Raw genomic sequence first — 11,411 nt, forward strand, 5'->3', positions numbered from 1 at the left:
AGATATCTCAGAGGATGCGAATTCACCGATAGCACCTCTAGGTGTACGGCAGAATTTTGATTAAACACGACAGCATGACTACATAATAGAAAGTTGTGTAGCATTGAGCCATTGACTATATAATCCAAATTAATTTAGCATTAGAAATTTAAATAATAATTACCATAAAAAATCAAGACAAGTCTTTAAGCTAGCTAATTTATTCCTAATGATTAGCTAACCTCGTGCAATTAAGTCGCAGTCATTTTCGAGAACTTCCCAATTCTCATTTTCACCTTAAGTTTTTTTTTTTAAAATCGCTCAAGAAGGTTTCCCTTTTTCCACATTATGTCGTGTTTGTTTAATCCAAGTGAAGAAGAACAAAAGATGTTACCCGGTATCAATTTTATACGGCCTCTCCTGTTTATAAAATTAATATAATTAAACTATTTAGAGTTTCAATAACAAAAACAATCCAACATAATATTTTTGACAACAAAACACATTCACTGCATATCTACCTTACATAACATAGATGCAATTATTCTTAAGCAAAACTGAACCAATACAAAACAACAGATACCTAAACTTCACCGTAGTAATTTTAATAATAACTATACAGTAAAGGAAGTTAAAGGAGGTTTATCACACCAAGCAAAGGTCAAATTACACCTAAACACCTCCCCTATAGATGTTTGAAACTTTTTTAAGTAATTGCATGCTTCTCTTTTCTCAGTAATCAAGCTAACAAACACCACTGGTTTTCTTCGCCTTGACTATTTTCTTCCAGTAAGATATTACCTCCTCTGCGATTTCCAGCTCACTTTTGTGCGTTACTGCACCTCCAGTTTCAATGTCAATCTGGGTAGTGATAATCTGAGTCACATGTTGAACGTGTTCCTCTAATTCTCCTAGCACCTTTTGAATATCTGAAACAAGCCGTTCTGCTAAACTGCGGCTGAAGTCCTCCCTGAAAAGAGTACTTTGATATAATCTCTCTGGTTCTCTTAATTTAAAAATTAAAAAGAATAACTTGGTTTAGAGGATAATAATGGAAACTTAAGTGTTACTTTTTTATTTCTTTTCCTGTTTATTGCTCGCTTATGTATGAACTAATTAAGTGATGTTTTCTCTGTTTATTTTAAAATAATCACAAGCATTAAGTATTTTAAAATTGGCTGGGCTTGATTTGCGTGTAGTTGAACTTTTCTTTTTACTCCAAATTTTAATGTTTCAAGGAGAGTTAACCATTTATCCAAGGACAATTTCTCCTTAGCTTGAATTACCTGACAACAACACGAAGGACTGCAATGTGCTGTGCATCAGCAGGCATGGTGTAAGCCGGTACAATCCAGCCAAACCGCCTTAAATTCTCAGATATGTTAAAGACTGTATATTTGGTACTATCCTTCAGGGCAAAGGCAACCAATGGCACGCCAACTTCCTTTGATACTATGTTGAAGCATCCTGTTTGTTCTATTCCTTCGCGCAGAACCTTTGCATTCTCCATGCAATTCTCCATTATATCCTTGTAACCCTGAGGTGATAATTAAGATTTAATTAAAAAAAAAATTTAGCATATTCCACATGATAAGAGCCGAACTAAAAATGTTTCAGAGTCAAAACCAAATCATTTTCAAATCTTCCCTCTATTTGACAGTAAAGAAGATGGAAACGAGAAAAAAATAGTAATTACATGTCAAAATCGTATGGCAATAGATTAAGTTGAATAGAGACTTTTATACAGCCCATTCAGAGTATAAAACATTCTTGGAACAGATAAAGTGGCATTGTCCACATTTTTCTTATTTTCCGACTAACAATCACATCAGCTAAGTTTCAGTTTCAGTTTCCATTTGGCACGTACATTGAATAATTGCCTCATAGAATAACTACATGTCACACACTGGGAATTTTTGGCCTAACCAACCAAAAATTCATGTATTTTTGGCCTTAATCATGTACACTGATATTTCAAAAGATGAAAAATATACGAAGACGGATCAAATCTGTCAATCTAGACACTATTTTACAAATAAAGGCAAAAAATTCCAAAACTAAAAATAAGTTTGTGGGAAGTGTTGCTGGTCTGATCCTTGGCCAATAAAATAATATCTAATTTGAGCATTTTTGATAATTCATTCAGGTCGTTATACAAAAGTTGTTTAAATTAATTGTTTAACGAATGGTAAATTAACATCAAATATTATCATTTCTTATGTGCATGACATTTATACATATAGCCATATCCAACACGTAGCATTTTAAATTTAAACTTATTTAGAACTATTATCGAGATTATAAAGTTAAATCCATCATCAATAGATCCTAAACCTTGCATAAAAGCTAGTTTTGAGTTTTGACATTGCATATAGAATAATAGATATCGATGTAGAAATACTGGAATTAGAAACTAGCATTTCACTTCGTAGGGTTCAATTTATTTATAAATCATAAAAACTAGACACCAAAAAGAGAGAGAGATCTACCTCAAAGCCTAAGCGTATAAATTGGTAATACTGTGCAATAATCTGACTGGATCCTACAAGAAAGAAAAGAAAAAACAAAACAAGTTGCCACTAATTAACTTACATATTAATTCTAACATGTAAGCAATAAAAGAACAAAGAACAAGAACATCCATGCTTCAGAAAAGCTGATGATATTTGGATATAATCCACCAATTAGTTTGGTAGCAGCTTAGATGAGAGCTAAAGTTGTGTAACTTTTGGGGAAATTATATGGGTTTCTCCTATAATTTTCTGGTCTATTCAATTTCCATCTTTTCCCTTGCACTGTCACTCCCATATTGGAGAGAAAATACAAGATGCTAGCTCTCAGTAACCAAAGAACCTAAAATAACCACCAGCTCAGAATTGCTCACATTTTTTTCATAATTTTGTGACTTAGGTTGTCAAATAATTATGTTATCATCAGATTTAATTTGTCCAACCTAAATAAAAGCAGATGACTCCATCTTAGATGGAAATTCCAAATTATACACAAATCTTTGTGAACCTTATCATAATGGCACAACTGACTGGTACAAGTTTACCATTTTGGCTGGTAAATAATGACAGTAGGTCCTCATGTGACCATAGAGAAGGTAAACCTACTTTGCTCCCAGGCCGAAATTAAGCCCATTAGTTTAGATTTTACCTAGATGCCCAATCCAGCCTCAATTTAACATAGCAATGCCCCTAATGAACCCGCGACTTCAATTATTATTTTCAATGGTATTGAGATTGCAACCTTAAAAGCATGCTAAACTAAGAAATAATAAACTGTGAACCTTTGGAGAAATTGAGAGTAAAGGTGGGTTGGTCCGTCCCAAGATAGTTGATATGAAAAATGAGCTCATCAGGTAAATCCTCCTTGCTCCGCCAGACAACCCAACCGACCCCCGGGTAGACAAGCCCATATTTATGACCACTTACATTAATGCTCTTTACAAGAGGTAGCCTAAAGTCCCATAATAGGTCTTTGTAAAGGAATGGCGCTATAAAGCCCCCGCTGGCAGCATCCACATGGATTGGCACATCCAACCTATTTGCACAAGATAGACATATTAATCACTTCATTCCTACACTCACATTTAAAAACTTTTCTGTCAAATAGTTTGAAGATATTAGGAGAATTTAAGAAAAATAAGAGCAATAAAGATGCTTAACTGGCAAGTGCCCGAAGGGTAAATATTAAGAACAATGTAAAGGGATTTGTTTAATTGGATTATGTTGTTATTTTGAGCAACTTCAACTTTACAATAAGGCTGTTTGGCCAGCTACCACCTTATGTTGCTTCACTATTGTTTTGTTCTTAATGCCGCAACTGACAAGCATAACATTTTACATGATTTTAGTCACTCTATTCCAATGCTCAACACTTCTGTTTTCAAATATTGAATGAGCCTGAGTAAATGGAGCTCCTTCAGTTAAAATGAGTCCAACTGAAGTTTACACTGAAATAAACTGCATCTGGATTTAGGATTCAGTTAGGCATAGTTTTTCACTTAATCTCTCATTGGTAGTTTGACCAGAACTAATCTAAAATATGTATATGTTAGAAGTAATAGTATGTTCATCCAAATTAAAATCCTTGGTGATTACCCAGTTTCCTTGTTTTTCTGTGTCAGAAGTTCATTCAATTTCTCCACATCCTCAAATTCTCCAGTGAGAGTTGAGCCCAAAATAGCAGCCACACAGATAGTATTCTCATCCACCATCTCCACAGCCTTCTCAGGGTTCATGATGTAATACCCCTCTTTCAACTTCACCTCCTTCAGCTCCACTTCAAAGTACCTTGCGAACTTCTCCCAGCAAACCTTTAAATTGCAAAAAGTAATGTCGGTACTCGGTACCAATAGCCAATAAAATAAGTAAAACAATAATAATATCACTTTTTACCACTGTTCTATCAAGGCTTTCATTATCTTCTCTTTTTTATTTTTTGCATCCTCACATACATGTTGTGGCACCAGATATTTACATGGTCTATTTGCCAAATGATTGGGACAATTATACATGAGAGTGCTGATCAAATGAATGATCCCAAGAAGAAAAAAAATACAATTTTACCTGAACATTGGCACCAGTAACAATATTGGGTTTGTCATAAGGCTTTCCTTCAGCTTTTCTCTTGTTCTGCCATTTCCTTTTGAATGCCAGCCCAGCCAGCATTATAGCTTCGGAACTCCCAACCGTACCAACTCCCACAGCTGTTTCGTCTTCCCCTATCGGCGCGTTAAAAAGGTGCGCTATCATATTTACACAGCGGTTCTACAAGGAGGCAAAAAAAGACATTAGCACTTCATATAGCACATTAAGTCTAATTAATCTAATACAGATCATTATTAAATTGAATAAAAGGTGTGTTGAATGTAAAAACAAATGATACAACTAAGGTTTTCTTTTTTAAAATAGGTTGTACTAATTTTCCATTAGTTTGGCTAGAGTAAGGTTATAAAATATCTACTTCCAGTTATGGTTCTTAGTCTAATTCTTTTTCTTCTTCTTATCCCTTTTTGTAACAAAAGAATAGTTCTTATTTCTCAAGTCTGATTTTTATTTTTAAATATCATACCAAGTTCTATAAACAGGTTCTCAGTTCTCTAGGAAGAAACACTCTTTTGGTTGACCACTTAAATGTTTATATCTGGGATGAAAGGTAAAATGTGGTTTAATTGAGCCATTACTCACAATTGTAGCGACCTTGCATAGTATGTTAACTAAAACAGCCAAGGAGTTAGTTTAGCTCTTAGTTTTTGTTATTGTTGTTGTTGTTGGAAATCTAGACATCTCACTTCAATAACATGCAAACACAGTGATGGAAATATGCACGGAGACATCATATATTGCAACCTTAACTGGACCAAGAACCAGCACAAACCCAATCAATATAAAACCAACAAAATATGCCTCGATTAATTGCTATCTGGATGTGTCTTTCTCTCTTCTAATTAAATGCCTAAGTTCAAATACCCAGATTAATCCATACTGTTCGTATTAAGCATTGAAAAAACTAGATCAATAAAAACTGATTCTGCATTGGATCAAGTAAATTCCAATATTGGCCCACACAACAACGCTAGAAATAGAAACTTCCATCACATAATATTTGACTTGTGGAAATATAATATGATTATTTAGCATGAAAAAAGAAACATAATGTGCTATTTTTGCTAAAAGGATACACAACATCAAATGGTAAAACATATCTTCCATAAATAGGTATTAAATAATTGAAAACAAAGAGTGTCGCTCCTTTTAGTATCCTAAACCTTCAACTTTTCTCTTTTTTTGTTTTCCCATTTTTTTAGCTTGGAGCCAATCTCAAGTGGTCATTTCCAAGTAAACCAACTTGGCCCCTTCCTACAGGGCAGGAAATTAACAAGACAAATGGATGGCCACGGAGCTCTACTTTCTCCATTTTACCACATACAAATTTTCCCAAATAAAGAAATAGAAAAAAAAAAAAACCCCTCTCGAATCCCCACCCCAATTAAAATCAACAGCATTCCTCAGAAATAAACAAGTTACCCATCATCAGTACCGCTTCAGAAGAAACTAAACTTACCTGAAATGGAAATAAAATTACAAACACTACAAATTTCACATTTTATTATTGATATTATTACTTTTAATTTTAATTATTTTCCGAGGACTGAGGAAGGCTGGAAGTTATATTTGCATTATCAACTTCATAAGTCAGTCAAATATTGCTCATATCTGAAGCTAGAACCTTGCTTGTAGAAAAGCTAAAACCTCTGACCTAAATACTTTGTGTGTATTATACTATACCCACCTATAACTTATTGACAAAATGACAAAAAGAAGTACCTGAAGCTCAGTTGTGACAGGATACTCATCCATGTCAACATAGTTCTTGTTCACTGCCGCCATCATTAACTTGTCGCACTCCGGCTCCATCCATGTGGTCACAAATGAAGCCAGATTCAGCCTCGGGTTCCCATCCAGCATCAACTCGTCGTTGATGACCTGATACGCGGCCTCCTTTGGTATCGACTCCTCTGGCAGCTTGAATCTGGAAAACAAAATGACACAAAATAATCATCAACTGAGAGACTCAGAGAGTTTATACTTGTTAATATTTAGTGACAACTTTGGTACCGAGGAAGTGGATCTCGCACATAGCGAGATGCAAAGGTACAGTGGAGAGCTGCATCGTGAGAAGGTACAGCCTTGGAGAGAACCATGATTAAGAGAAAAGGAAGAAAGTTCTAAGTTTGTGCTGTGCTGGTTTGAAGGGTGAGTGGTGAGTTGTGCTTTTATTGAGAGAAAAAGATTGATTTAACAAAAGAATAAAGAAAATTGGAAAAGAAGGAGAAGTGGGACCGGGGAACAGAAACGCGGACATAGCGAGATGCGAAGGTGGGGTCGAGTGTTGCGCGCGTGTGGGAAGATGTCGTCGTCACCACCATCTTTTTCGTTTTAATTTGGTTTGAATTTGCGATCGGGAGATTCGACTCATTTGAGACTGAAATACCTGAGGGAGAAGCATATGAATATATGATGCATATTAGTTTGCTGAGATATTTTAGGCAGCGTAGTGTGAAAGTGAAATACGATAGACGCTCGAAAGTCGAAACGACTCGTCGCGGCCTTCGCGGGAAAGAAGACAGCGCAACAGTGCACTCTGCTCTAGCACAAGGCAGGGTCCGGATCCCCTGAAGTAACCCAATTTTTTAGTTTAGATCCGGACCGTCCGATTCGAATCCGGCCAATTTGGTCCGAGGTGGAGCGCACCGGGCCCTTTAATTTAACGGCCCGATTCGAACTGACGTAATTGAGGTACTTTAGGAACTCCGAACCCACTATGTAATTCACTTGGCAGTGGAACTTATCGGGTCCGCAATTGATGCAGCGGAACTGCGGAACGAATTCATATCCTCTGAGATATCTCAAACTTTGCGTGTTTTTATGGAAAATCCCAACAGTTTAAAGGCATTCAGCACGAATCTCAAAGCAAACAAAATACTGACCCCCTACATCACCCCCGAATAGGCACCGGACACGTCGGTCACGCAAAAATTGAGATATCTCAAAGGATACGTACTTGGATACCAACATTGCCTCTGAATCCAAATAGAGGAGACCTGCTGTAGCCACTGAGGATGTGCTCCAGATGGGGGTACACGGAGGGAGGGAAAGGGCGAAATCACTGTGCGGAGGTAGTCTTTTGCTATACCCGAAACGGGTTAAACCCTTTTTACCCTGCCCGTACCCGTTACCCGTTGCCCGGGTCAAACGGGTAGACGGGTAGACGGGTACGGGTAATATACGGGCCGGACAAGGCATTTGAAAAAAAAACCCGTTGTACCCGTACCCGTTTACCCGCCTACCCGTACCCGCCTACCCGTCTACCCGTACCCGTTACCCGTACCCGACCCATTACAAATTGGAATTTCAAATTTTTTTGGCGGCCTCCTTTTAAATTTCAGATCCAGTGCAATCCTAAGGGATTGTAGGGTCCCTCCAATTCCAAATCCAACCTTTTATTTAAATCTGCTACAATCCTAAGTAAATCTGGGCCGTTCGTTTCTATTAAACAGAAAAAAAAAAAAAAAAAAAACCCGCCCGGACCGGACCCGTACCCGTGGTACCCGTACCCGTCAACCCGCAACGGGTATGGGTAATAAACGGACCGGATAGAGGTTTTGGAAAAATTACCCGTCTACCCGTCACGGGTTTTACCCGTACCCGGCCTACCCCTTTACCCGTCCTACCCGTTACCCCTAACGGGTTACCCGGAACGGGTCACGGGTAACCCGTTAGCAAACCACTATGCGGAGGTGAACTCAAATCAGACCGGATTTGATCGGACTAGTTTACTTGCTCCAAAAGGAGAGAATCGGAGAGGGAGCGAAGGAGAAAAAACATTGTTTGGAGGTGAGCTCCGTGTTCAGTTTTGACGAAATCGGAATGTACAGATTACTGTTTGAAGGAGAGCTTCGATCCTATCTTCTCTCTTCCCTTCCCTTTAATGAGGTTTTACTGAGCACAGCATGAGGATTTAGGATTTAGCAGCAGTTTAGGTTTTTTTTTTTTTTTTTTTTAATCCTCAAAAAAAATAGAGGAGCCAAGAACAGAGTTAGAGAGATCAACAAACTTTTAAGAGTGTCTTTTAAATTTATAGTTTCTTTCTTATTCTATTCAATTTTTTTACGACTCTTTAGTTTAAAAGGTTTGATTATTCATAGGCCTGTTATCAAACTGATTTTTCAATATGATACAAATATTAATACTACAATACGATACGTATCAGATACGGATACGGATTATATATAAAGCAGTGTTGCAAAATGCGGTATGCGGAAGGGCACCGCATACCGCATATACGGTATGCGGCCGCATATGCGGATTTTTATGCGGACTAATATGTGCGGATTTTAAAATAAGAATTCATATATAATTTGTATCATTATATGCATAGTCTCACAACAAAAATAAAAATACAAACATAAATGTGAAATAGTGAATAGTTGTAGTCAACATATCAGTTATCACAGGCCACAACTCACAAGTCAGTTATCACACAACTCAGTTATCACAGCATAATACATAAATTTCATAGCATACAAACATAATGCGGTTCTATGCGGCCGCATATGCGGAACCGCATATGCAGAACCGCATATGCGGAATCGCATAGAACCGCATATTAGACCGCATATGTTTTTTCCTATGCGGTTTCCAACCGCATACGCATATGCGGCCGCATATGCACCGCATAGAACCGCATTTTGCAACACTGATATAAAGTATGGAAGTAACATAGGTAAAATGTATATTTGTATTACGGATCAATTCATATTTTTATTTTCAGAGTTCAAACATACGATCTCTATTAAATATAATTTTTATATAAAAATATATTTGTAGGTCAAAGTTTACTTTTTCATAAAAAAATAATATTTTTAAATAGATAGAAAATCGCTTTATCATTCTAAAATAATGTTTTTTTTACCTGTTTAGAAAAATAGTAAAAAGTTTTTGAAAAATGTAAAATTTGATCACCAAACACATTTATATATATGAAGATCATGTTTAGTTGTTCGGATCAACTGTTTAAAATGTGAAAACAAAGATATTAATTCATAACACGAGTCGATTCATAATATACATATTATTATAGTCTCACTCAAGTCATGTGTATAAATTTTAGATCTAACGAAAAGTTTATAATGCTAATGTTAATGATGCAGTGCCATCTAACCTTCAAAGGGAAAAAATAAATCATAATACAATTTATTAAATGTATATATCCGCTGCAAGTTTAAAGAGAATAAAATTTTGCAAATATAAATTCTCTTTAATTGGAGAATAAGATTTTACTTTTCTTTAGTTAGAAGAGTTGGAATTACTTTTCTTTATGAGTTTTATTAATTATTCTCTTTAATTTTGTTTTGAAAGAACTTTGATCTTTATACTGCCAGATCGTATCATATTTTTTTTTGGGGCCCATACGACAGCCCCATTTAGCGTGAAACTGATTTTTTCTATTGAAAAAATAATAATAATATGGGATTGCTCAAAATTGTGAAAATTGGCAGGCGACAATATCTTTTTAAACTTTTTTTTTTGGTATCTATATCTTTTTAAACTAGAGATAAGTAGTCGACGTTAATCAAACTTATCACTTCTTAGTTCTTACTGAAAGAATAATAGTTTAGCTACTATGTTCGAGGCGATTCTCGTTAGATGACAATTTCTCAACATCTGGTTGCTTCTACCAACATTTTCAAAAAAAAATCAGCGTCTAATTGTTGTTGCTTTTACTAAAAGATCTATTAAATCAACAAAAAAAATATTACCAACTTGAATAGACATTTTCTGATATTTACTGTTGAAATCAAAATATTATATTCTATCCCAAAATTGAAGCACATTTAGAAAAATACAAACAAAATATACAGTGCTGAAGAGAACATGCTGCAAAGTCGCATGGTGCCTTCATTTGTATCAAAATCGGACCATAATGCCCAGATCTGCTCAGGAGAAAAAATTAAGTCTTCCCAATTGGTGAAACAAGACAAAGTTACATGTCTCTTCTACGAGAGGTTATGAATTTGAAATTTAAATAGAAGAAATTATTTGTTATAGAGTTTGAAATAAAAGTTGTTGGATTGCTCGACTCCCACCATCGTTGATGGGGGTAGTGTGTACTAGTTCTCTATCCTTGAATTTTTTTTTTTAATTCATATGTTATTTAATTGTTATTCCACTCTAAAAAGTAATTTGTCTCACTTTGAAGAAGTCCAACCCAGTAGCAATTTATATTTTCTTTCTTATTTTCAACAAACAGTCCACTTCTTCGCTGCAATCATGGATCCTCTCGCTAACTAATCGCTACCAATTAGAAATATAAAATAAAATAGCGAACAACGATCACCAAAAAAGGAAAGAAAAGAGTGAAATAAAAAGAAACAACGATCAATTAGAAAGAATAAAGAAGAGAGCAACAGAAACAACGATTGAGTGATCATATAGAAAGATAGGCTAGTAGTGATCATCGATCATATATACTTCAGATTCTTCTAAGCGAAGTAGTGAATGGGAAAAAAGAGGCAAGTAACAAAATTCGTACGTAATTCTTGAATTTTGTTTGCCCACTCCTGACTCAAATTCTAATTACGCCATCGTCCACCACTTATTTAAAAAAAAAAATTGTGAAAGAGGGCAGTATTGGAGCGGCTAAACAAAAATAAATAATTGAGTGTGCTAGTTTGGGGAGGATACGAAGATGTTTCTTTGCAGTGTTGTAAAAAAAATATTCGTTTAAACTGATTAATTGGCCGATTAGTCGTTGACAGTAATCAGACCGTCATGAATCCCAACTAATCAGATGATTATTTCCGAATATGGCCGATTATTCCTGATTATTTTTTATTAATCGCTTGACAATATTTTGTCCGT

General features: G+C 35.7%; 1 protein-coding gene across 2 annotated transcripts; it reads right to left on the reverse strand.

The window, feature by feature from the left end:
• Positions 1-465: 465 nt before the first annotated feature.
• On the reverse strand, positions 466-6,955 carry LOC144573883 (glutamate decarboxylase-like). Of its 2 annotated transcripts, none has more exons than XM_078323660.1 (8): positions 6,831-6,955; positions 6,315-6,519; positions 4,554-4,754; positions 4,086-4,300; positions 3,272-3,525; positions 2,469-2,521; positions 1,266-1,516; positions 466-949 (listed from the first exon to the last, which is right to left on the reverse strand). In XM_078323660.1, exons 1-8 carry the CDS (start codon positions 6,914-6,916, stop codon positions 724-726), a joined length of 1,491 nt encoding a protein of 496 aa, XP_078179786.1. In that variant the 5' UTR covers positions 6,917-6,955; the 3' UTR covers positions 466-723. The 2 variants fall into 2 exon arrangements, with proteins under 2 accessions (XP_078179786.1, XP_078179785.1); XM_078323659.1 differs by lacking the exon at positions 6,831-6,955 and adding an exon at positions 6,606-6,782.
• Between the last annotated feature and the right edge of the window lie 4,456 nt (positions 6,956-11,411).

The sequence above is a fragment of the Carex rostrata genome, chromosome 22 (assembly GCF_964058835.1).
Source record: "Carex rostrata chromosome 22, lpCarRost1.2, whole genome shotgun sequence".
Classification (NCBI taxonomy): domain Eukaryota; kingdom Viridiplantae; phylum Streptophyta; class Magnoliopsida; order Poales; family Cyperaceae; genus Carex; species Carex rostrata.